Raw genomic sequence first — 25367 nt, 5'->3', positions numbered from 1 at the left:
TAACCAGTAAAAGCATTGTGGAAAGTTGGGGGATTGTTTGTGGTGCTGGAGAGCACGTTAGGCAACTCCTCTGCCCCTGAATTACACTTAGGATTCCCAGCCCTGAAAAGAACTTATCTTTTAGGTGAGTTTTCTGTTTTCCAGACTTGTGAGTACTCCAGTCCTCTTGCCCATCCTGAAAGACGCGGCTATCAGGATTAGAGCCTGCCATTTTGTCTTGCTTTCTGTTAGCGTGTTTAAAGAAGATGCTATTGGTTTGGGTAATATCTATTTTATTTTCTTCTACAGGGAAAATTTTCTCTATGAGTGACAACCCCTCCCTTGACAGTGTGGACTCTGAGTACGATATGGGGTCTGCTCAGAGGGACATGAACTTTCTGGAAGACAGCCCTTCCCTGAAGGACATCATGTTAGCTAATCAGCCTTCACCCCGTATGACATCTCCTTTCATAAGCCTCAGACCTACCAACCCAGCCATGCAGGCTCTAAGCTCACAGAAACGTGAGGTCCACAATCGGTCCCCTGTGAGCTTCCGAGAAGGCCGCAGAGCATCAGACACTTCCCTTACCCAAGGTGAGTGCTTTCTTTTCTGGCTTTGAAAACTTCAGTCAGAGGTATGGAAGAGGATGTTGCCTTGCTAGTGTGAATGTATGATAACCAAAAGGCCTATTTTGCTTCTTAAACTGATGTTTGTACTTTGCAGGAATTGTAGCGTTTAGACAACATCTTCAGAATCTTGCTAGAACCAAAGGAATTCTGGAGTTGAACAAAGTACAGTTGCTCTATGAACAAATAGGGCCAGAGGCGGACCCTAACTTAACATCAGCTGCTCCTCAGCTCCAAGACCTCTCTAGCAGCTGCCCTCAGGTGAGTGTACAGGCTCTTCCCAACAGCACATTCGTCCTGCAGATGTGTGGTTCTCAGTTAGAGAGCTTTCTTCTAGTCCTAACTAGGCTGGCTTTATGGGAAAGCCCCAGGTCTCAGGTGTTCTTGCTGCTGTCACTAACAGCTTCAGCCCAACCATGCTGCTCCCAGGTACTCAGCACCAGACAGAGGCCTAGAGGCTCAGTCCAGTTTGGGTTCCCAAAGCAGGCAGATTATAGATGGATGACTCAGTCTCCCTTGACGCCACCCCCCCAAACACACACACACATGATGATGATGAACATCAACCAAATGAGAAGCTCCTTGCCACTACTTTTGATGTGAAATCACTACTGCGTATGAAGATTCATCACATTAAAAAAACAACAAACGTCGCTATTCTTGAGCCAGTGTTCAGGGCCCACGTATAGGTAAGCGCCTTCTTGTGATACCACGCAGGTGCTTTTGTTCTAATTCTAATACTGACTAGGTAATAGTTGAGTTATTAACTTGGTATAGACTCTCTGAAAAGTGGCCTTCAACTTACTAGTTAGGTAAAACCTTTTTTGGGTATTAGGTCATGTGGAACCAGATTTCACTCAGTCATTTCAAAGGTGCTTAAACTATGAATTGAAACTTTCTCACATAAAAATTGTAATGTCCACTGCCTTGATCCTTAGGAGGAAGTCTCTCAGCAGCAGGAAGGTGTCTCCACACTCTCTGCCAGCATGCATCCTCAACTTTCTCCACAGCAGAGCTTAGAAACCCAGTACCTACAGCATCGACTCCAGGTGGGCTCCTTAGCACTCTTAGTTCAGCTCACTTTGTCACAGAAACCTGTTTTGCATTATTTAAGGTTACTGCTTTATTCCTTATAGGCAGGTAGATTTAACCCTACATTAGTAGTTTCTAGAAACATGTTCAGACTTAGTTTTATGCCCTGTATTGGTAGTAGGAAAGGATATGCCACTGAGTACTAAAAGAGAGAAGCCTGGCTTGTTTCTAATTTTATATTTGTGAATAATAAGATGGGATCACTAATCTACAAAATGCTAACAGAGCCGTCTACACGGGTGCATGAAGAGCCTAAGAAATGATATGACATGGATCCCATTCAGAACGAATCACCCAGCAGGCACTGGGGCTTCCTGTCAAGAACTAAGTCTGGTTTCTCATTGTTCTCCATGGACCTCCCTGTCCTGGAGGAATTTCACAAGTGGAGAACAAGTAGGCCAGAACCAGATCCTGAGGCCTGCTGACCTGATGATGCTCTTCCAGGGTCTTAGTGAACAAGTAGGCCAGAACCAGATGCTGAGACCTGGCACCTGATGCTCTTCCAGGTCTTAGTGAAAGAGGGTCAGTGCCTTCACTCTGGATATACTGGCCAGACAGGCATCCAACTGATAGCATATGGTTAGACTCTTGTTGCTTTTCTGATCTTCCAGAAGCCCAATCTTCTGCCAAAGGCCCAGAATACTTGTCCAATATATTGTAAAGAACCACCTCGAAGCCTGGAACAGCAGCTACAGGAACATAGGTAAGGAAGTCTTGGGCCAGTAAAGTCACTTGTTTCCATGGCAGCCTGGAGAAGGCTGGTGTATTGTCCTTTCCATTCTAGCTGCTTCTCCTAGGCCCATGCACTGGTACCAGGTCCTTTTCTAATCAGGCATGGTGTCAATGAGGCGGTTGAGAATCCTAGAGTATAAGTCTGTCAGGCGACCGCCACCCTCTATGCACTTTGCCATGTCTTTGTGTTTCTCTGGGCTATGCTCAGCTCTAAGATTTCAGAAGCAGTGGCCCGAAGCAGTCGGTCACACTGATGAGGCTTTCCCCTTGGTAGTGGTCATGCCTGCTGCTCCAACCAGTAGAAGCTGCGTGGCCAAGGTAAAATTGACCTAATCATCACCCTACCTGGACACTCACAGAGGCCAAGACGTTATCTTTTTCTGAGCAATCTTCATGAGTAATTAGCCTCTCTAGAGGGAGAAAATTGAGAGAAAATGCATTAGTACTCCTTTACCTCAGAGGCCAGTCAAATAGGGGCAAACCCACAGTGGTGAATTCTTACTCTGATTTCCCCCTTTGCATGGGAAAGAGAGAGATGGCAGATGAGGGTGTCAGGTGTGCTGGTGTATGCCTGGAATTCCTAGCACTGAAGAGACTAGGTCAGGAAGGTCACAAGTTTGAGGCCAGTCTGGACTATATAGAAGATTCTCAGAAATAAAACAGAAAAGAAAAAAAGAGGTGAAGTTAATGCCTGCCTGGTATTGAATTTACATTGACATTCCATTCACTTGAGATGTAAAATGCTCTTTTGGTGTTACCAATTTAGGCTCCAACAGAAGCGACTCTTCCTCCAGAAGCAGTCTCAGCTGCAAGCATATTTTAATCAGATGCAGATAGCAGAGAGCTCCTCCTACCCTCGACCACGTCAGCAGCTGGCTCTTCCCCACCAGGAGACTCCACCGCCATCCCAGCAGCCCCCACCATTCAGCCTAAGCCAGCCCCTGAGCCCAGTCCTTGAGCCCTCTTCTGAGCAGATGCAATTTAGCCCTTTCCTCAGCCAGTACCGGGAGATGCAGTTGCAGCCCCTGCCCTCCGCACCCAGCCCCCGGGCTCCCCATCCCTTACCCTCACAATTGCAGCAGCCACCCCCACCACCCCCTCCTCCTCCACCTCAGCAGCCAGGAGCTGCTCCAGCCCCGTTACAGTTCTCCTATCAGACTTGTGAGCTACCAAGCACCACCTCTTCTGCACCAGACTATCCTGCTCCCTGTCACTATCCGGTGGATGGAGCCCAGCAGGGCAACCTCACAGGCGCGGACTGTCCCAGGAGCTCAGGACTTCCGGAGACTCCATCCAGCTACGACCCACTGGCCCTCTCTGAGCTCCCTGGACTCTTTGATTGTGAAATGCTAGAAGCTGTGGATCCACAACACAATGGGTATGTCCTGGTGAATTAATCTCAGCACAGGAAGTAAGGTGGCTCTAGTGAAGGCAGACTCTGTTTATATTTTTATTCCAGCCCTGTACATGTAAAGCTGATTTTTTCCCCCCTTTTCCCTAATGGGGAAAAATCAAGTTTCCCAACTGGAATCAGGATTTGACTAGGGTAGATGTTCCTCTCGGCTCTGTCCCACCACAAAACTGTCTGTGGCAAGGGCTAGACCATAGTTGGGAGCTGAAGCGCATGCCCGTAGATGAAGTGGAACAAGCTCTCACGGGGGACCAACAAATGTTTGTGTAGAATGACAACACAGACCCAGGTTTGCACCCGCTCATGTCCGAGGAAAGCCTTGGTAAAAGTAGGAGAAATGTATATGTTGCATATATACACACAGGGAAAAAGAAAAGGCAGTATATTTCACTAAAGCCAAGCAACAGCAAAGTGCTTCAGTGCATGTTGAGAATACGTCATGAAACCCAGTGCACAGGGAGGAGAGGAAAGCTGTGCGTTGTCACAGAGTCCTAAGTTCTTGGTGCAGGGTGTCCTCAAGACCGTCACACACAGTGGAGCCTGAGGTGTGTGTGTCTCAGAGACACCAAGTAGCAGCTGACAGTGACCCTGAACCCTTGCCGTCCTCTTTCTGGGAGCATGTGGTAATGCCTTTTCAAAAGTACCCTGGGGGCATGTGGTAATACCCCTGGGGGCCGAGTGTGAAAGTACTCAGGGCTCCAGAGCTCTCACCTGTAGAGACAACAGGAGCCGGTCCCAGTGGAGGCGGAAGCAGAAATCAGAAAGCACCAGGAAGTCGGGCCCTGAGCCGGGAAGCCAGGCTCTTCCTGCACAGGCTGCAGTCTCCAGAGACCTGCTGTCTATGCTACACTGTAGTAATCCCTCTGGCTCTCCACTCTGTTGTTAGGAGCTGTGGAGCTTTGCACATCTGGTTGGTAATTTCGTGTAGGGTTTAACGTTTTTAAGGGTACACAAAACTGGACTTTCCTGGCCCCTGTGAAGTGAGTGGTAGTGCTGTGCCTTCCCCACCTTGTCCACCTCCCTTTTCTCTAAAAACCAAGTTTTCCGTTTATGGCCTTGCTGAATCCAAAGTCACTTCAGTGTGTTTCCACCAGGTGGGAATCAGAAGTCTTCATTTCCTTAAGGCTTTGATTTGTGTGAACTGTTCAAGTATTATAGCAATATTCAAAGAACCACAGATGTGTTAGCCATATACTAGAAAAGCTTAACCCTTGAATTCAGTCATCAAAGGAACTGAAAAGTGGATGCTATAGCTAGTCAGTAGATAGCGAGAAGTAATTAGTAGTCTGTCATTTGCACAGTGACCTCTAGGTGTTACAAACTCAGTATTATTTATAAAATTATAATTTCTATTCTTTAGAGTGGCTTGTCCTATCAGCAGATGAATTCACTAAGCACAAAGCGTCTTCCTTAAAGCACAAGAAGAGAGAGCTACTGCACTGATGCTGCATCTAGAAACACCTATAAGTTGCCTTTCCTCTCTGTAGTAAGTGTCCAGGCAGGCAAGGGAAGACTAGGCATGGGAAGTCTACGGAGAGCCATCCTGGCCACCAGCCCAGCCCTGCCCGTGGCGGTGATTCCAGTGTCTTTGAGGCTGGCCAGAGACTGTAGTTGTTGGGCCCCACTGGTGCCAGGCTGCTTTGCAAACGCGCTCTGCTTGGAATTGGGCTGTGGGTGTCAGCAGGAATGGATAGCAGGAGGGACTGTCATTTTTGTGATTTAATAACTGAAAATCCAGTAAGGATGATAAATTGTGTTTCTTTATTGATTCTGTTCCTCCTCATGCTTAAAATCGATGATTTTGTGAGATAAAGAACATCATTTCATTTGAGAGATCATTTCATTAAGATCTCTAATACGTTTTAAAGCTTTGCAACATAAGCCAGCTATAAAACGGGGCCTGATTTGTTTAGACTGGAGGAGGATGTTTTCCCAAAATATACTGCAGAAGCGCTGTAATATTGACGAAATGAAAATGCCTTCCAGATTGAAAATGGGGGCCGCTCATTTCAGGACTGCAGGAACAGCACCGCTACAGATTGGCATAAACCCCTGCCCCCCAACAGGGCTGTGAGCTGCTCAGCCCAGGAGATGAGGGCTATGCAGCTATGGCAGGACAGTTAGGCGACAGATGAGGGCTGCGGAGAGGCTGTCAGAAGGTTCGAGGCTGCAGAGAGAGCCGGGAGCCCCCCGTCAACAGCCAGCCTGGTAGGCGCTGACACTCAGAGCGGAGGGAGGACAGTCGCCTGGTGAAGAACACCAACCATCCTGCTGGATCCCGTCGTCAGCTCCGGGTCACTCTTCTCACTCCTTCCAAGTAGAAACCCCTAATTCCATGGCTACCCTTATTTCCCGAGATGGAGCTGGTAAGAGCAGAGGAGCCCTGGTGGTCAGCTCATCGGATTGTTTCTGTTGCTGTCCCCTAACTAGTGACCGTGGAAGCTTCCAAGCCGTTTCTCCTCACAAGTACTAAAGTAACACTAAGAAGGCTTAGGCCCACTCTTGCTGAGAGGCAGCTTTGAAATACTGACGTGCTCCCCTGTCATTTCACATCAGCAGTGTGTACACTACTGTATAGTAACCCTTAGCTTTGTTACGTTGTAGACCAGCCTCTCCGAAGAGACTGGAGATTCAAACATGAGGTAAAATTTTCATTCGGCAAAAAGTGCAATCTGTGTGGTACTTTTTTATTTTTGGTTATGGGCTTTTGTTCCCCAGGGTATCACTCTCTGCTTTGGGGGAAATGCATTAGTTCTGCAGTCTCCAGTTGTGCAAGTGTATCTCTAGTATTTACATGCAACTGACATGCTGGTCCCTGTAAGGCAAACAGAGGGTGTTAATACAACAGGAAGACCATGGGTTGTGGGGTCCCCCTCCTCTATTCCCAGGAAGCTGCCTGACCAGCACCAACCCTCACCCTGCCCTGACTTGGCCTGTCTAGACTGCCTTCCCACCACCTTGGGAGCAAAGACAGGGCAGTTCTATGCCCACCACCCTCCAGAATCTACCCAATGGGAGATAGTGAGGCCCCAGGAAAAGCCTTTGAGACTGATGTAGAGCTGGTCTGAGCAAAGCCCTTCCTTTCGCTTTACATCCTAGGAAAAAGAAGGCCAAGGTCCCTCTATCTCAGACATCAAGATCAGAAGTGTTTAAATCCTGGCCTGGTGTTGGGGAGGTAGGACTTAAGCCTTTGCCTGCCATGTTCCCTCCAAATGTGTTTAGTTGAGTCTGCATTGTTACAGGGCCCTCGCCCCATACCCCCAGTACCACCCAGCCTGTGGAGCCATACCCTCTGCCCTGCCCCAGAACTCCAGTACTAGGGCACTCAGCAAGGACTCATCACAGGCCTCTACCTGTACCCCAGGAGCCATTATACCTAAGGCAGGGAAGGGTACTAGGACTGGGGAAAAGGGAGTGTTCTCTGCTGGAAGGTGACAAGGTGATGAGCCAGAAACTGAAGGAACCCAAAAAGTAGCAGCTTCTAGGGCCCCAAGAGTGCCAGCAGCTCAGGACATGGGGACCCAGTGGGCCCTCCTTCGTCTATGGGGTTCTCTAGCCTCTAAATAAGCCTGTTTCTTACATCTATGAGGGCCAGCGTTTCTCTGCTCTGATTACACATTTACACTCACATCAACAGTAAGTTAAGCTCTGTTGGTTTAAAGAAAATTCACAGTCCAGGTGACTTTTTCCCATTCCTCCTCCTCTAGACAGTATGGAGTGTCACAGATGACACTGACCCCAGTGGGCAGTTGCAGAACCCCTGTGCCAGGGCTGACCTTTGCTGCGTTTGTACCCCTAAGCTGGGCTGCCTCTACTGCCTCCTCGGAAGCCACTCGAGCCACTCGGTCTCTCTGTGCCTAGACATCAAAGGTAAAAACTGGAGAACAGGTAGTAAGTTGGAGTCATTGCCCAGGCAGGGATCTTTATCATTTTGTTGCTTCTGGAAATTTTTTACAGAACTTACCTTCAGAGTGATTTGTGGGGGAAAGAGCAGTCTCATCAGCCTGGTTTCAACACTGGACAAAACACACTTCAAAACTTACACACACACACACACACACACACACACACACACACACACCTTCCCTGGCTGGGGGCCCAGAAACTTAGAGCCTTCCTGGCTTTTCTCCCTGCCCTTGGTGGCAAATGGAAGGAAACATGACCTTTAAAGTGTCCTTTGGCCCTAAAGCATCCATCCGATCCCCAGCATCTCCTCACTCACTCAGTTAGCCATTTTTACCCAGTTACAACAGCCTAGTTGATTGTAGAAGACTCCAGCCTTCCTAGTTGTACCACGTCTTATGTCCACATTACCTGTGAGCAGATTTGGGGACATGACTGCATGGGCTGACAGACAGGTAGGGATACTGCCCAACAACTTCACCAAGGACGGTGCTTGCAGGTCCTGCCCTCTCAGCTTGCCTGTCCATTTCCACAGCAACGGACCAGGCACTTTCACAAGTGTGCTCTCACACTCCTCATATCATTTCTGTGAAAGTAGCTAGAGAGATACGGTCTGTAGTTCTCACAGCTGAGGAGAGCAAAGCTCTCGAAGGATACATGACTTAACTGAGGTCACAGAGCTCAGAAGTGGTGGAACAGAGACAAGCACCTTCGCCTGGCTTCTGGCTGGGCTTCTGTGTTGGAGCCCTGTCCCACAGCCCCTCCCTTCAGAGCACATCTTTGCAGAAGCAAACAGCTATGTCATCAAGGCCCTGTCCCACAGCCCCACCCCCACCTGACAGCCGCCTGGCTTTAAGTGTAGTCATCCAGGTGACTGCGCTAGACACGAGGGGAGACAGACACCACAGATGGACATCCAGCTGTCCAATAAATTGCGGAAGTTTAGGCTTAAATTAAGGATGTCTGCTCATTCAGAGTTATGTGGCCTGGTGCTTTTTCTCTGTAAGTATATATTGAAAGGATTCCTCCCTGGTTGCAAAGGGGAAATGTAGTCAACAGAGTCAACCCCAGAAAATCGTGCCCAGAGAATCGTGAACTCAGACCTTCATCCTAAAGGGATGGCATGTAGAACATTTTTTTCTTTTTTTTAATCGTCTTTTGAAACAGGGTCTTACTGTGTAGCTCTGATTGTCCTAGAATGTCCTGGTTTACTTGTAGACCAGGCTAGCTTCAAACTTGTAGATCAGCCTGCCTCTGCCTCCAAGTGCTGGCATTAAAGGCGTGCACCACTCCCACCCAGCACATTTCTTTACAAAAGTCCTGCCAAGTAGGAAGGCTTATTAAATACTTCCAGGATTACAAAATGGTGATGCGCTTTGATGATGGAAGGGCTAAGTCTTTTCAGAACCAAAATGGGTGAGCAGGGGTAGCTTTAAAAATAGAAATAAAAATAACATCCCCGTGGATGGAGTAAGGTTACATTACGAAGTGCAGATAACTAATGCCTACTCGCCCAGGATTTGCTCAGTCAAGGAAATTCAAGTGGTTGAACAACCCCATTACCCATGGTTTAAAAAAAAAAAAAATCTGCCTCTACCAGAATCTGTGAAGGAGAGAGCAGCAGCGAGAAAAAGGGACGCTGGCTGGCTTTTGGAGACTGCAGCTGAAGGGAGTGGCCGGGATTATTTGCACTTGGTAGAAAGGCAAGGCCATTTGCCTAGTGCAGAAAGGAAGGGGTGGTCTTGCTGGGTTCAGCTTGGTCTGTGAGTTACTTTCGATAAACTTAATCTGACTGCAGTCATTTTTTTTTTCTGTGTGCTTTTTAATTACTAAGAAAAAAATTGGTGACTTCGATAGCTTTGGTATTTTGAGTGCAAATCCTAATAGCTCCAATGTGGAAAATCAAAGTGTAACCTGCCAGTGTTAGAAAATTGCCTAAAATGCAGTTTAATAAATGATCTTTGTACCAAATGGTAATTTAAATGGAGTAATTTTCTGCAAGGAAAATGTACTGTCTTTATGTTTCCAACCCTCCTGAATTAAAATAAAAACACCTTGTTTTCTAAAAGCCTGGTGATGTGAATGTCAGGCTAATGAGATTATAGGCAGGTCTCCACCTCACTGTGGAAGGTGGCTGTGTTCTCTGAGCTCTGAGGCTCACTTCAAACTACAGAAAGGACAGTGGATAATATGTTCTCATTGACGTCAGCATGGTAAATAATACCTTGCCCCAGATTGCCTGAGTACACGTTAGCCACTACAGATCGCTGATGGAAACATTGCTAACCGCAGCCTGCATACAGACAGGGCCCCACTGGGCCTGGTTAATGCTCCTTGATGTTAGTCTCAGGACAAAGCCCATCACTGCAGGTAGTCTGTACTAGGGCCTCTGCCATAGGAAGAGAACAAAGACGAGCACACCGTGCTCTTGTTCAGCTCTCCCAGAACAAGTAATATACGGGATGGAAAATAAGATACGCTAAACTGCCAGGAAGGCCAGCAAAGGACACTGCTACTTAGTGACAGTGTTACCTCCTCTCTGGGTCTGTGAAAGGGACACACACCCACCATGGACTTCTCACAGGGACAGACATCCTTTAAGACACAATGTACGGGGTTGGAGTAATGGCTCAGTGGTTAAGAGCACCAACCGCTCTACCAGAGGACCCGGGTTCAATTTCCAGCACCCACATGGCTGCTCACAACTATCTGTAACTCTTAAGATCTGACACCCTCACACAGACATACATGCATACACCAATGCACATAAAAAGTAAATAAATTGTTATAAAAAAAAAAACACAATATACAACCCCTGGCCCTCAGGGTTTTGGAGAATCCCTCACCAAGCTGCTTTCATGTGTCCTAGACTTGCGCCAGACCCCAAGAGAAAGGGTAAGATGAAATCTTGTTCTCTGGCAGTGGATGCAGCTGAGATTTGGTTCCCATTGTGTAAGCCATTTCCCTGGGCCAACATTCTATAGAACTGGAGCAGCTCTCAAACTGAGGCAAGCCTGGTGGCTGAGGTGTGTATAGAGCTGGGAGCATAGGACCCTCACTGTACACGTGCACAACTCTGTCCTGCCTGCAGACAGCTCTTCCCTTGGAAGAGATTCAGTACAAGTTTCCATTTTCTTTTTCACTTTCAGTGACTGTTTTGCAAACTTTACCCTTGCCTGTTGAATCACTCCATCGTGTAATGTTGTCATAGCAACCGCCCAGGCCTCTCCTAAGTCTAAGGACACCCTTCACATCCATGGCAAGCACAAAGGCCCTATGAAGAGCAGCAGAGAATAGGCCAAGGACACAACAGGCCAGCAGTAATCACATTTCCAAAACCACCAGTCATTCTGTGGCCAGGTAGGAACAAACAGGCCTCGTTCATGGGAGCTGCCCTCACCTTTCTTCCCCAGGCCTTGAATTGCAGACTCAGTCCTCTGATATGCAGAGACATCTTTGGACTCTTCCCAAAAAAACACATACAGAGATGCTTAGTCTCTAGGAGGAGGATGGATCAAGGTTCTAGAGGTTTACCCTGGGCAGATAGGAAAAAACACCTTACTCTACACCTTCTAAAGTTAAACATTCAGACATTGACACTCCTGTCTGAGGGGTGCTCATATCTCCAAGTGGGGTCAAGAAAGGAGAAGCCGCAGCTCAGCCTGCAGTTCTCGGGGCAAGTCTGGGCTTTGTACACTCAAGTTATTTTTCAATCTTGGTATGATTATTTAGCCTTTTTGTCCCCCCGAGACAAGGTTTCTCTGTGTAGCTTTGGAGTCTATCCTAGAACTCACTTTGTAGACCAGGCTGGCCTCGAACTCACAGAGATCCACCTGCCTCTGCCTCCCGAGTGCTGGGATTAAAGGCGTGCACCACCACTGCCCAGTCTATCTAGCCTTTTTAGTGTATGAAATAATGACTTTCATTATGACATCGTCACACCTACATATCCAGTTCTTTGCTCATATTCACCCTATTACCCTCTTGCCACCCTCCCATAATGTATGGACCACTTCAGAACTTGGATGTCATTCTTGTGTAGGGACCACGCTAACCTCCCTGTATTGGTCCAGTATTATCAAATGTGCTGCCTGAGCAAGTTCTGCGCACTAAATCTTCAGTGCTGTGTGGCCACATAGGAAATTTCACACAGGCCACAGTCGCTCCGCCTTGGGCTCATTAAAGCATGGCTCTACCCTTTCACTTTGACTTCAGCCAGGAATTTCAAGAGCTGAACAGCTCTTGAGCGATGAAATATTGTACATAGATGACTTCGGTCCACGTCCAGTAAGAGGATATAGATATGGGTCTCGCTCGAGTGAACCGGAGTGGATGAACCTTCACCTCAAACACGGAGCTGTCCTCAGTGACAACCGCCACCATCCAGGCACAGAGCTGGGGACCACAAATCACCGAGGCAGAACCTGAGGCTAGGCAGTGTCCTCGGCATCCCTAGTTGGAGAGCCGGGGGCCCTGCTCCCTCCCTTTCTGTGTGTCTGTTGGGCTCCCCTCAGGAGTGCTGGACTGGTTGGCAATGAGGGGAACCAGCAAACACTTCAGGAGGAGCGGAGACTGCAGAGAAGCCACTGCCCTGGAGCCAAGCCCCCAAGGCCGGCTGGGCACAAAGCTGAGAAAATTCAAAGCCCGGAGAAAATGAGGCAGTTGAGTGCTGAACCTCTTCAGGAGCTGAGTCACTCCCTCCACAGATGACTTTGAAAGCTTTTTACTCCATTTTCCTCCTCCTCATTCCCCAAAGATGGAATAATGAAGCCTCAGTTGCCTAAGGGAGGGCCTGACTGAGAACTCTGATCTCAAGGCTGCCCACCAAGCTGATGGGCTAGGATACAGCTGAACTAAAGATGACAAGGTCTTTCCACAAAGCGTTCCATACCAGGGACCCACTTCACAGCCTTCCTGTCTAGCCTGAGACCCACTGTAACTGCCTTAGATCACTCCAGAAACTCCAAAGTTTAGTCATCAAAGTGAGGGCCAAAGGACAGGCAAGCAGTTGGAAGGGTCCCAGGAAATGAAGGGCCAGTACAGAGCAAGGCTTGGGGGAACAGAGGCTGGCTCCCCAGTCCCACCCACAGGGTAGTCAGACAAGCACTGTAGGTGAGGGGTGGATACCACCCCTACTGTCAGAGACGGCACAGGAGGCAGCACAAACTCTGGACTGAGTCTTTGGCCCCCGGCCTGCCGCTGACCCACACAGATCACTGGAAAGGTTCATTGCCCCCGGCTGTGATAGGAACACAGCCTGGCTGACTCCACACTGCCCTCTAACATGAAAACACTAAGGATCTACCAAGTGCCCTGGACAGCTTGTCACAGTACGCATTCTGTCTTGCTTTAACTCATCTGCACGACACTGCCGTAGGACACGGTGATGAGGGCGTCTGTGAAGTCTCCTCACTGACTGAAAAATGGTTAGCTATTCTGACAGCCCCGGGATTTCTGAATTTTTGTTAATGAGTTCTGGGCAGCACTGGTCATGAATACCACGAGACCATTCCGAAGAATCTGATGGTTCACCTTCATTGTCAACTTGACTGGATTTGGAACCACCTAGGAGACACTCTGGGTCTATCTGCGAGGACATTTCCAAAAATGTTTAACTTTGGAGGGAAGAACCATCCTGAACGTGGGTGACCATACCATAGGTTGGTGTCTTGGACTGAATAAAAAGGAAAGAAAAGGAAGCCAGCAGTGTATCAGCCTTCATCTGATCTGACTGTAGATACCATGTGACAGACCAATGCCTTACCCACCACAAACTGTCCCCTCAAGCTGTGAGCCAATCTAAACCCTTAGGTTGCTTTGGGCAGGTTGTCCTGTCACAGAAACAAGTCAGTAACACATTTTCCTCCCCAACTTTGAAGTTAAACTCAAGGGTGGAGAAGGGTAGAAGGCCTGGGGGAGTCTTACTTTGCACAGACAGCTCCCCAGTCCTCAGGGAGTCACAGGAGACCAGAGCCTAGGAACCTGCTCCAGCTGGCCTGTGACCGATCCATTTACTTCTGTACTTGTGACCTATCAGTGGCCTGTGGGATCCAGTTCCCTTAGCTGGAGGGCTTTAGGGATGATCAAACATCCTCGAGCTCTCGTGGGCAGCAGGTCTTCTGACTGGACTTGCGTCTCCTGGAGTCTAGTCTTTCTGGGTTCAAGACTAATCCACTGGCCAAGAAGTTGAGCCAAACACCCACAGCTGGGCTCCTCAGAGTTACCCTTAATCCCCAGGCAGCTCTTATGCCCCTCAGTCTAAGGAATAAGCCAACGGCCTAGCAGAACAGCCTCATCTCAGGCCAGCCAGAACATCCTAGGTCACCAGCAAGTGCTGGCTTAGATCCCAGAAGAGTCCAATGCCAGAAGGCGCAAACCAGAGACTGGATGGGAGAAATGGGCAAAACTCCGATTAAACCCAGCAGAAGAACCGAGGGTTGGGGGAGCAAGGGACAGGGAAGGTGAGCTCTTAGCTGAGACTTAGTGCAGGGACTGGGGCTGGTCAGTGTCTGTACAGAACAGACTGTCCAGGCAGAAAGAAAAGGAAGAGGAGGGTCGATTGTCAGCCCAGTGCCTGCACCCATTATTTATGGATGTTTCACTTGATTTGTGAAACCTGGGCTCAGCGAGGAGACTGAATGTCCCTCACAGCCGCTCCTTCCTGCAACAACAAGACTGACATCACTGTTGTCAGGGAAATGGTGTTTTGATTAAAATCATGTGACAGCTACTTCACGACTGAATAAACAAATCCACTGTTAACCCTCGCCTGACAAGCTCGCCAGCAGCTGTGGTCAGAGCACAACCTCTACCCAGGAGGGTGTGACTCTGCCGACCTAGAGGTAGCAGAGTCTGAGAAGCGGCCCAAGCTGTTCCCTGGCAGGTCCTGCATGAGGAACATGAGTCACCAAATACGAAGAAGACCATGCAAGCTTCAGGAGACTCTCTCCATGGCACTGAGGCAACACCCACCCTTCACCAGGAGGAACCCTGGGCTGTTCTCTTGGACCAAGCAGCAGGCACAGCCCTAAGACATCAAATGACTCCCTTGGGGCTTTGAGGCCAGTCAAGAACTCGGTTCCCAGAGTTCTCAACACCCAGATACTCTTTCCCGATGAGGACAGATGAGTGAGCTGGCCATGCAACATTGAAAGGGGTTAAGAACAATTTCTGGTTTGCAACTGGATGACTTCCTGGATCATTCACTTGGCTGTGGGCCCCCGTCATGAAAAACTCTGCCTGGCAACAGGCAAGTCCCCTTCCATTTCACCCCCAGGACATTTGCTTTAAGTGAAACAAAGCAAGGAAGGCCCCGAGCCACAGAAAGGGGATTTTGTGGGTGAAATGAACTGCAGCCTCAGAGGATTAGCACAGCTGGCTTCTAAGGAAAGTTCCCAACCACCTGAAATGTGTCCACGGTAAACATGGTCTGCAAAGGCAGCTGGTCAAAGGCCTGACGAGGGATCACAGTAACGGGGGTTCAAGGAATGGCAGCTAGTGCTGTTCTCAGCTGGAGAGCCTTCTTCAGAGCAGACCAAGTCAGCTGGGGGGGGGGGGGGGGGAGCCCAGGTAATTCTCCAGGAGTTGAATGGCAGGACCAAATAGTCCTGAGCAGGTTGGAAAACAGCTCCATTACCACTTAAGAAGTGTGTGGCTTAGGCCAGTAAGAATCACTGTTCTTACTACCCCAGGCAGGTCTCTTCCCTCAATGAAGTTCTAGAAGTAGACAAGGGGCATGAAGGGCGGGCACCTCAGGCTGCTGAGGCTTTGTAAGCAGCAGTCAGCCAGCACGTTCTCCCACCAAGCAGCATACAACACCCCTGGGCTGCCTGAACCAGAGACAGCTGGGCAACTCAGGCCAAGGACAACCGTGTGCAGGGACAGAGAAGGGCAAGTGTTCACAACAGGAAAGATAGCATGGCCTCCATTTACATCAAATGACAAGTCAGGTGATTTAAAGTCAACCTTTCTACCATGGTTTAACCATAAAATCCACTGGAGTGGGTATGAGAGCACCAGCTTCTGTCAGTCACTGTAACTAGTCTGACGTCAGCACTAGGTAGGCCAGGCTCTCCACTTCTAAGTCATAACCACCCTTCTACCACTGGCCACAGCTGGAACCCCAGTGATTGCTGAACTGAAACTCTGCATCCCTTTTCCATGTAGTTGTAGGAGACAAAATGAGCTTGGAAAACATCCAGGAAAACAGGCATAGACTCTTGACTAGAAATGACTCCCTACCTAAGTAGAACCATGCCAATAACTTTCCAACTGTGTGGAAAGTGTACCAGCTCTTCCGTTCTACCCTTTTGTTGGATGGGTATTGTCTCAGTCTGAGGAAGATTCCAGAGACCTCAAACCACAGGAATGACTGACCTCTGGAGAAGATCACCACTTCACAAAGGCAGTAAAACAGAGCAATACTTTAAAATACACTCTGCAAGCCCTGGAGAGGATCTCTCTCCAGGCCAGTGTGCTGGGAACTGCTTCTCGGCCCGCCTTGCTGCGACTCCTTCCCTGTAGCAGCAGCAAGCTCTGCTGCCTCTCCTCAGCCCAGAAAGGACAGGGCTCTGGCCCCAAGTTTCCGGGGCACTTACCTTCCCAGTGTCCTCTCCAGGCACTCGGGGTCTCAGGAAGAGATTCTTGTCAACCCCAGGGACGCTGGGCTCTTCACTGTCCTTCACAGGAAAATCTAGCTTCCTCAGCCTTTGGGCCACCACTGGAGATATAGACAGCAAGGCTGTCACTGTCCCTGACCAGGGCATGTCCCTCCCAAGCCCACCTGTGCTTCCCAGCCAGGATACCCTCAGCTGCCCTGGCACCATGATGGCCCAGCAGCACACAGGGCTCTGGGCAGCTGTGCAGAAAAAGCCAGCCCTTGCCAGTACTTTAACTTAAGGTGCCTTTTTGCTCGAGTCACCCCACTGGATCTAACTTGGGGTTCCTCCACATCATGGGTAGCCTGAACAAACAAAAGACCTAGCTCCTTTCAGAACTGATCCTAGCAGTTTAAGACAACAACTCCCAAGAAAGAAATGACTTGGCTTTTCTTCCCAGTGAGTAATTAAGCTCTCTTCATCCTCCAAATGATTTCCATCTCAACTGAACATGATGTCATTTCCTGGAAACAGCAGGCCCATGGAAGCAAATGAGGAACAGCAAGGCTATTCTAGGTACAGAAGAGGACTAGAGATTTGTGAAGGAACAGGAGAGACAAGCAAGATCGTGGCTCGAAGGGGGAGGAAACAGTGAGCGAGGACAGCAGCCATGTCACCTGTTTACCAAGAACCCCGGGTGGCAGGACCTTGTGCACCTGACATCCAGGGAGACAGTAAATGGCAAAGAACAGCACCCCAGGGACGAGGGGGAGGCTAAGCACCCAGCTTGTCTGGCTGCCCTGCCCCACACCCCCAGTGTGATGGACCCAAGGACTTGTGTAGGGACACCAGGCTTTCGGCTCAGGGACACAGCAGTGTCAGGAAGACACACTGTCTTCCTAGGTGTTACACAAGCATCCTGGACACTTAGACAAGACACCTTGGTCTGGCTGTCTCTTGAATAAGGACAAGCCCTCCAGCAAACACACTCCCCAGCCCCGGGCCCACATCAGCACAGTCCAGCTTGGTACTTCTGTGACTGGAAGGGTGTCTTTTATTTTGACAAAGCTTCATTCAAAATCACACATTACGCTGTTTGTCCTTATGAAACAAAATCCCTCTTTGGGCTCCTGTCTCATTGGCAGCACAGTAGACACATAAGATCTACTATTTGAAGCTCGTGATGGGTAAACCCCGAACAATCTGTAGAAAAAAAAATCACTAAAAACTCCACTATTAATGGGGCACTTTTTAATTGACATGGGATGCATGTGTTGGTTTTGGCTTTACTTTCCTAAAAAGCTGAACAACAGTTATAAACTGCCCAGATGTAAACAGCTTCAATATATGTTCAAAGCAACCAGATAATTCCAAAAGAATCATTTCTCAAGCTGGGCATAGTGGCGTGTCTTTCATCCCAGCACTCAGGAGGTAGAGGCAGGGCCAGCCTGATCTACATAGAGAGTTCCAGGACAGCCAGGGCTACAGAGAGAGCCTTGTCTCAAAAAAGAAAAAAAAAAAATCCTGGGGGTGGGGACTGGCCTAGGTCAGAGGCTCTTACTTCCTAGGAGCCAAGAAATCTCTAAGTTTATCAACTACAGAGTGAGACAGTCTGGTGGTGACTTTGTTCAACACATCAGAGGGCAGACCTTAGAATCACTAGTGAACAGGTTTTTAATAAGCACCAACAATATACACCAGACACTGGTCTAGGCAGTAGTGACACAAGACAAGACAAGACAAAACAAGCCAGCACCACGGGGCTCTTGGAGAAATCAAGTGTAAAAACGAGTATGTAAAGAAAATGGCCAAACTGAAGCTCAAGAGCAGTTGCTATGCAGGTTAACACAAGAAGTTCACTGTGTACATCAGAATGAAGTGAAGCCTCTAATGGCCACCCAAAAAACAGATCCTGCATGCTACGTGACCTTTATTTAAGAAGTCAAGGGTCCACTGTCTCCTTTCAGTAGTCTTTGGCAGAAAGGTAAAGGCACAGGCGGAGTGGGGTAGCAGGACAGGGATGCTTTACAAGTTCATTCTCAAATGAGTGCAGCATGTGGCATTTCCAACCAAAGGTGAAGCAACTGTCCCAATGCACAACTGTTTCCAAAATCAAGACAATAATCTCTCAAATATAAAACTCAATAAAGACGAATACAGCCAGCAGATGACATCAAAAAAAATTAAACTATAATGTTTACAGCACAGTCATTTAAGGCACTAAAATGAGAATCTTTTTACCTAGGAAAATATTCAAACCTTCGCCCTAGAACACATAAAATGGAAACTTACTACAAAGTAATCCGGCAGTTTAAAATACAGGCACACGATCTCTGATAGAAATTTTCTGTTCTGTTTTTCTAAGGTATGATAAAAGCATTTACACAAACTTGGTTTTATGTAACTTATGTTTAATGTACAAAGTTTTGTAGGTATCTTTGGGCCTTCACAAAACAGAACAGGGCTTGTTATATCTAAAAGAGTTTGTAAGTAAAATCAACAATTCAGAAACCAAAATGGAAACACCAAACTACATGAGATGTACTGAGAAAAACCAGGCTGCAGGAAAACCTCATTAACTGAGTCCACTGGAGACAAGGAGTCTGTTAGATGAAAAACATTTACATTATCCAGAAGAGTCATCAGAAAAGGTGTGACCTGTCAGAGCTGCTCACGGAAGGAGTGGGTTATAACTGACCAGGGTCATTGGTAATCAGCATGCCCACTGATAAGCAGGTGCTTCTAAAAAGTGTCAAGCAGCCTTCCATAAACAGTTTGCTTCTGCAAACCCTTCAGCTCTACCTACTACCTTAAATTTCAGGACAAATTAATGAAGTTTTAGTGCAAAAGTAGAAAAATGTTCCAGCCTCAGTGATACAGGCAAACACTGAGCAGCACGACTTCAGTTTGGTACTGTGCCGCGTAGCAACGGCAAGATGCTAACATTGCTAGAAGCAGAACCAGGACCAGTGGTTCCTACACTTACTGGAAACACAAAACTTCACAATGAAACAGTAGAACCACAGCTTAGTAGGAGGCACTAAAGTTTCTTATGAGTTTTTGAAGGCAGTCACAGTGCTGAGCCGTTGAAATTGATACCTTTCAACATCACACATTAGCAGCAAGATACACCCACTTCAGGCTTCTGCATGACATGATTACAGTCAAAACTGAGCAAATGAAAACCAGAACAACCAATACATTAACCTTCCACATCTCCTTTCATGTGAAACACTGATATGGACCGTCGTAACCAGAAAGATGTGGATGTGACTACGGTCAAATGTCAGTGTTGTCTCCCAAGTGGATAATTACAATAAGTTATTCTAAACCATTTACTTTTAACATTGGAATGCTAGAGGCATAGAGACAAGTGTAAACAGTAAGAGAATCACTCCACTCTGTGTCGGGGTCCAAATCCATCCAGGCTGTCTGGAATCTTAAGTGGCTGGGGCCTGATTCAAAAGGGAGGAGGCAGGAGCCTCGATGGTGCTGGAAAAAACACTGGGACACTCAAGGGGTGACTGAGCGAGGGAGTATCAGCGACTGGTCAGTAAGAGAGCGTTCAAGTTATCCCGACAGAGAAATAAAATCAGTCTCAGTTCATATTTAGAAAGGATCAAGTCACTGAAATCTGACTTCTTCTAAGCCGGTGCCATTTGCTCGGCTGAGGTCTTGAAGGGTTCCATTTTCTCCACCCAGTGTAAGAACACATGGACTAGAGATCTGTGACAAGAACTTAGTAAAGGCTTTTCCCTCCTGTTCCTCTTTATGCCAAGGCAAGAACTGGAAAATTCCAAACAAAATCATGTTAGTGGTACAGAAAGTTCATGAATGATTGCTATGTGAACATTCAGTGTGTAACAGTGACAAAAGCGGGCGCCTGAGATCTCACTGCGGCCCTGCACTCTGTCAGGCTGACTGGAAGTTAAAGACTTACTCAAGTCCAAACCAAAACTGCTCTTGCCAGTAAGAATCAGCATCCTATACATGGAACTGAGAAAATGGCCTGCTCACTTAGAGAACCATGGGCCAAGACATTTCTTTATTTTAGACAGGGTCTCACAATGTAGTCCAGGCTCCTCTACTCTGAGACCCTCCTGCTCTGGTTTCCCAAGCGCTGGGATTACCAGTGTGTGCTCCCAAGCCCAGCAAGGGCCAAGAAATCCCTAACCAAACAGGCCCAACATAGCAGGGGCTTGCCACCCTGTCTCCCATCCTGCTCCTCACACTGCCATTTCCCACTGCTCCCACAGTAGGGAAAACTCCCACCAACCCAAGTGTAGCACTGAACAAATGCATACCACTTATAGCTTCCTGTGCGAAATACTTGACATCCATGTCTTCATCCTGACCTAACTTCTGCAGCACTGGTTTCACTTCCCCCTGCAAGGCACTGAAATGCAGAAGTAACTGTCAAAAGATGCCTGGTGGGAAAGAAGTCCATTACAGTATGATCTGCTATGGAATTTGGGGTTTGGATCGATGGTCATTTTTTTATTTAAAATGAAAATACTTCTAAATACTCACAAATATGACATATACATCAAATAATTTCTAAAGAAGTTCTTGGTGAAACTCACTTTCAGACAGTGTTCTATACATACCCAGAACATAAATGTAAAAGTCAAACTGGACAGTCTCAAAACCAAGGGCTAAATTTTCTCTGAATAACCCAGATTCTAGGTAAAGTGAGAAAAGAAATCCCTGGGCTTATTTTAGCTATTCCTCCCCACCATGAGGCAATACTTTCAAACCAAGAGCAGCACTACAATCTTACTTGGTGTCTAGGATCGGTCCAATTTTCTGCAGTGACTTGGCCACATTGAAACGGACATTTGCTACCTGGTCCCCTGCCATTTTCAACACGATGGGCAACATTTGCTTAGTGGTTATTTCCTGACCACAGGCTTCAGACAGTGCCTAGAAAAATAAACAAGACGGCACATTGAAAACTTTCGTAATACTCCCCAATCTAAAGAAACAAACTAATATTTAAAGGGAAGGTAATTGACCAACCGAAAAATGTTTCCTGCTTGAGCATCTAAGGAACAGGAGGTGGCCCCAAAGATGAAGGCCTACCCCAAAACCTACACTAAAACGGCAGCTTTAAAATACTGCAAGCTTTAACTATTCAGTTTTATCTTATTACGTGTGGGAGATGAGAAGAATGAGATCCACCAGCAGCATCTGGAGCTACAGAAGCTGTGAGCTACTTCACCGGGGGGGGGGGGGGGGGGGGGGGGGGGGGGGGGGGACCACGGGACACGCCTGTCCACTGAACCATCTCTCCAGCTCCAAGTGTTTAAATCAACGTTTTCTCTATTCTAATTATCCAAATTGATCAGTATACGAAATGCACCTCAAACAGAAGACAGTTCATTCAGAACTTAGAAATATACAGAGAATGATTCAATGCCTGAGCTTAGCAATAACACCATTATTAATACTTACATTAATGCAGAATAAAGTGGTCATTCTGTGCAAGTAATTAGGATCATTCGCCATCACTAACACTTTAGGGACGATGGTATTCTGGGCCCACTCTGTACCAAACTTCTGGACTAACTTCATGAGGTTGTTGGTGGCAGCTTCCCGAATGGCATAGACTGCAGCAGAGTGCAAGAGAACATCTTCAGTTGCTTGCTTTACACACCATCACATCACACAGACCCAAAATAAACTCTGCAAACCTAACATCGCATACTTCATGATAATCACGATGAAGCCCACCCATTGCAGTTTAAAATGTCCATGTCCAAGGATGGCAGCACCCAGGTTTTCCTCCTAGCTACTGGTTTTTAATAAATACTTTATTTTAACAAAATGACTGTTCTTACCACAATGCCACTAACACAGGGTTCCACTGCCAAAGTCACCAGAGACTGAGCCTTGACCAAGACCTCAACTGCACTCAACTCTACTTGGCCAGAGGCCTACTATATTCCTGGCAACTCTCACTTCTGTTTTCAGAGGAATGCAAGCCTTTCCTGAGTTCTGCCAGTTTTCACTCCTTGTTTTGTCTGTGTGTCTGTCTTTCCCCTCAAGGTCAGTTGATCTGAAAGGTTTCTTTCAATATCTAATTCTGTCTATTCTCACCAACTTTGACTTGATAAATGAAGTGCCCCCACCACTCAGAAAAACAAAACCAGGAACTTTGGTTGAACTTCCTGCCTTTGGTCGACACTGCCCACTGTCAGGAAGGCAGCCTCCATGCCTTCCTCCTTCAGCTTCTCCAGACTGCTCACAGTGCTCCTCCAGCCATTTCACGACCAAGGAGGGGATAGAGGGATGTTCCCAAAGAAACCTGTTCACTGTGTACCACTTAAAGTGCAAAACATAATTTTTCTTCAAATTATAAAATTCTAAGCTAAAATACAAAAGCTGTAGGATGCCATGTGGTAGTGGTATACACCTTTGACCCCAGCACTCGGAAGGCAGAGGCAAATGGAGCTGAGTTTCAGGCCAGCCTGGTCTACAGAGCAAGTTCCGGGACAGCCAGGGATAAACAGAGAAATCCTATCTCAATAAACAAAACAAAAAACAAAAAAAGATGCATTGGAAAGCCCACAGACAAGTAGATATTCTCAGCCATCATCCAGCCTCTGCATCAGGGAATTCTGAGTGTATGTATGGTGATACATACACTCCACCCCACCAGCTCCCAAGTTGGAAGAAAAAAAAGAGGGGCAATACTTAGGTTACATCTTTTTTTTTTTTTTTTTTTTTGGTTTTTCGAGACAGGGTTTCTCTGTGTAGCTTTGCGCCTTTCCTGGAACTCGCTTTGGAGACCAGGCTGGCCTCGAACTCACAGAGATCCGCCTGCCTCTGCCTCCCAAGTGCTGGGACTAAAGGCGTGCGCCACCACCGCCCGGCTTTAGGTTATGTCTTGTAGAATATTGGACCTTAGAAGTCCTTCAAAATTTGAAAGACAAAAAAAGCCTGTCTTAATCCAGAAGGCCGGCTTCCAAAGGAAGCAATAAAAAGATCTGCTGGGAATGCCATGCACATTAATATTTGCCAAAAATAAACTTTTTGTTTGTTTGTTTGTTTTTTGTTGTTTTTTTTTTTCGAGAAAAGGTTTCTCTGTGTTGTTTTGGTGCCTGTCCTGGATCTCACTCTGTAGACCAGGATGGCCTCGAACTCACAGAGACCCACCTGCCTCTGCCTCCTGAGTGCTGGGATTAAAGGTGTGCACCACCACCACCTGGCAAACTTTTTTAAATACATAATTTCTTAGACTGAGAGATGGCTCAGTGGTTAAGAAAATGCATACTGCTCTTTCAGAGGACTAGAGTTCGATTTCCAGCACCTAAGCCAGGGGCTCACAACTGTCTACAATCTTAGCTCCAGAGCAGGAGCTGATGCCCTCCCTGGCCTCTTATAGAGTACCTGCAAGCACATGTGTAAGCTCACACACGGACACATACACACACATAATTTAAAATTAAAAAAAAAAAACTTAAGGCACCTTTCCAATAATTTATAAATGATCATTTTTTATCATTTTTTAAAAATGGTCATAAAAACAACTTTTGAGAAAAAAAGAAATAAAGAAGTCTTTACAACATAGTTTAAAAGCACCAGATGTATCCATACATATGCCCTAACAGATTGTGATACATAGCTTCACAACCTTCCTTTTTCACTTAGACATATGATACAAATACGCTTTTAACAAAACCACCTACAAATGTAAGCAGACACAAATATTCTTACTCTTTCCTTAGTACCTAGTCACAAGTACCCACAGATAAATAACTCGGTACATAAAGTACTCACAGTACACTGGGGAACCACAATAGGATGCTTATCACACCCACCAAAACATGGACCCAAAGCTCATGGGACCCATCACAGGAGAACTTGAAGGCGCCCCCTGGAGTGGGGCTCAGGCCGTACTGAAACTGCCACATCTAGGACCTGACGGAGCTCCTCCCCATATCAGCTACAGGGAAACAAAGGAGTCTGTGCACACACACTGCCCTGGGGCATCACCGACAGGCACCTGGTCATCCCTGTCCAGTTAGACCGTCCCTGAGCTCAAATCTCTAGCCCAGCAGCAGCAGCAGCAGGCAGAGGAAAGCCTTCCTCTCACCAATCAAAACCCTGGCTTTGTCCTAGGGACAGACATGTCCCCAACTCCTACTGTACCTTCGCACACCACCTCAGAAAGCTCAAGTAGCCATTTTTTCCCATTCTATCCAGCCTGGTCTGCAGGTACCGAGGACACCAACGGCAGCAGGTCAGCTGCAAGCCCTGTCACCGGAGGAAGTGTCTGTCCATCTAAGAGTCTGCAGCCCACAGCAGCAGGAGGTGGAAGAGGGCAGAGAGGCTACTCAGCACAGAAAACACATTTCAAACAGAAAGGAACCACAAGTACAAATGTCCAATGTGTAGTCAGGCCGGGCACGGTGCTGCCTGCCTTTACTCCCAGCACCCAGTAGACAGAGGCAGGACAACCACAGTAAGAAGTAAGTAAAATGTTGACGTAGTCAGAGAGAGCTAGCAGAACTTCAACAACTTCTCCTTAGCACTATGCTGTCAAGGCAAAGAGCGTGCCCCACAGGACTCCTCTCCAAACGGCCATGTGTGAACATCACAGACACATGCAAAAGCCTGGACTTCCCACAATATCTGTTTTTAACTTGTCTACTTACCATGATCCACAAGCCAGGCCATACACAAAGAATTCAGCTTTTCATCAAAAAACTCCACACCCTATGGATAAGGAAGATTCCATTAATAAACATTTCCAAAGTTAGTACAAGATGCTCTATTACACTGCACAACAATTAGCTAAAGCTAAAGACACAATCCCAAACAAGCTGAAACACAAAAAAGCCATGAAAACAATGCTATAGAGTTTATAACCTATGAAACTCTCTACTAGGTAGAAAGCAAAAACAAGGAGTGGTGAGGGCCCTGCTAACGGGACAGGCCCGAGCCATGCACAGGACTGAGAAGAGCAGGCAGGGCACCGCGGAAAAGCTGCCAAGCCAATGCAGATGCCATGGGAAAATGAA

The 25367-nt window shown here is 47.3% G+C and overlaps 2 protein-coding genes across 13 annotated transcripts in view; one reads left to right on the top strand and one right to left on the bottom strand.

The window, feature by feature from the left end:
• The window catches only part of Sik2 (salt inducible kinase 2), a 106222-nt gene extending 100289 nt beyond the window's left edge, over positions 1-5933 (top strand). For 3 of the 6 annotated variants that reach the window (XM_059267865.1, XM_059267863.1, XM_059267868.1), the window contains exons 11-16: positions 289-573; positions 704-867; positions 1545-1655; positions 2310-2401; positions 3197-3808; positions 5828-5933. In XM_059267865.1, coding sequence (XP_059123848.1) covers positions 289-573; positions 704-867; positions 1545-1655; positions 2310-2401; positions 3197-3808; positions 5828-5915 — 1352 coding nt within the window. In that variant the 3' untranslated portion in view covers positions 5916-5933. Of the gene's footprint in view, positions 1-288; positions 574-703; positions 868-1544; positions 1656-2309; positions 2402-3196; positions 3809-5201; positions 5617-5827 lie in introns of those variants that run through there. The other 3 variants (XM_059267866.1, XM_059267864.1, XR_009380239.1) reach the window with 2 other exon arrangements.
• A 574-nt stretch (positions 5934-6507) lies between these two features.
• The window catches only part of Ppp2r1b (protein phosphatase 2 scaffold subunit Abeta), a 34144-nt gene continuing 15284 nt past the window's right edge, over positions 6508-25367 (bottom strand). Inside the window, exons 11-17 of one of the 7 annotated variants that reach the window (XR_009380237.1) lie at positions 25002-25062; positions 21796-21950; positions 21122-21264; positions 20646-20737; positions 16342-16463; positions 7579-7718; positions 6508-6656 (exon numbers count right to left, since the gene is read on the bottom strand). Coding sequence is in view for 5 of the 7 variants with exons in the window: in XM_059267857.1 (XP_059123840.1) it covers positions 6564-6656; positions 7579-7698; positions 16342-16463; positions 20646-20737; positions 21122-21264; positions 21796-21950; positions 25002-25062 (786 nt within the window). In the remaining 2 variants the exon portion in view is untranslated. Of the gene's footprint in view, positions 6657-7578; positions 7719-16341; positions 16464-18509; positions 20128-20645; positions 20738-21121; positions 21265-21795; positions 21951-25001; positions 25063-25367 lie in introns of those variants that run through there. The other 6 variants (XM_059267857.1, XM_059267859.1, XM_059267860.1 and 3 more) reach the window with 6 other exon arrangements.

This window comes from Peromyscus eremicus, chromosome 7 (genome assembly GCF_949786415.1).
Source record: "Peromyscus eremicus chromosome 7, PerEre_H2_v1, whole genome shotgun sequence".
NCBI classification, from domain to species: domain Eukaryota; kingdom Metazoa; phylum Chordata; class Mammalia; order Rodentia; family Cricetidae; genus Peromyscus; species Peromyscus eremicus.
This window is presented reverse-complemented; position numbering and strand designations above follow the sequence as displayed.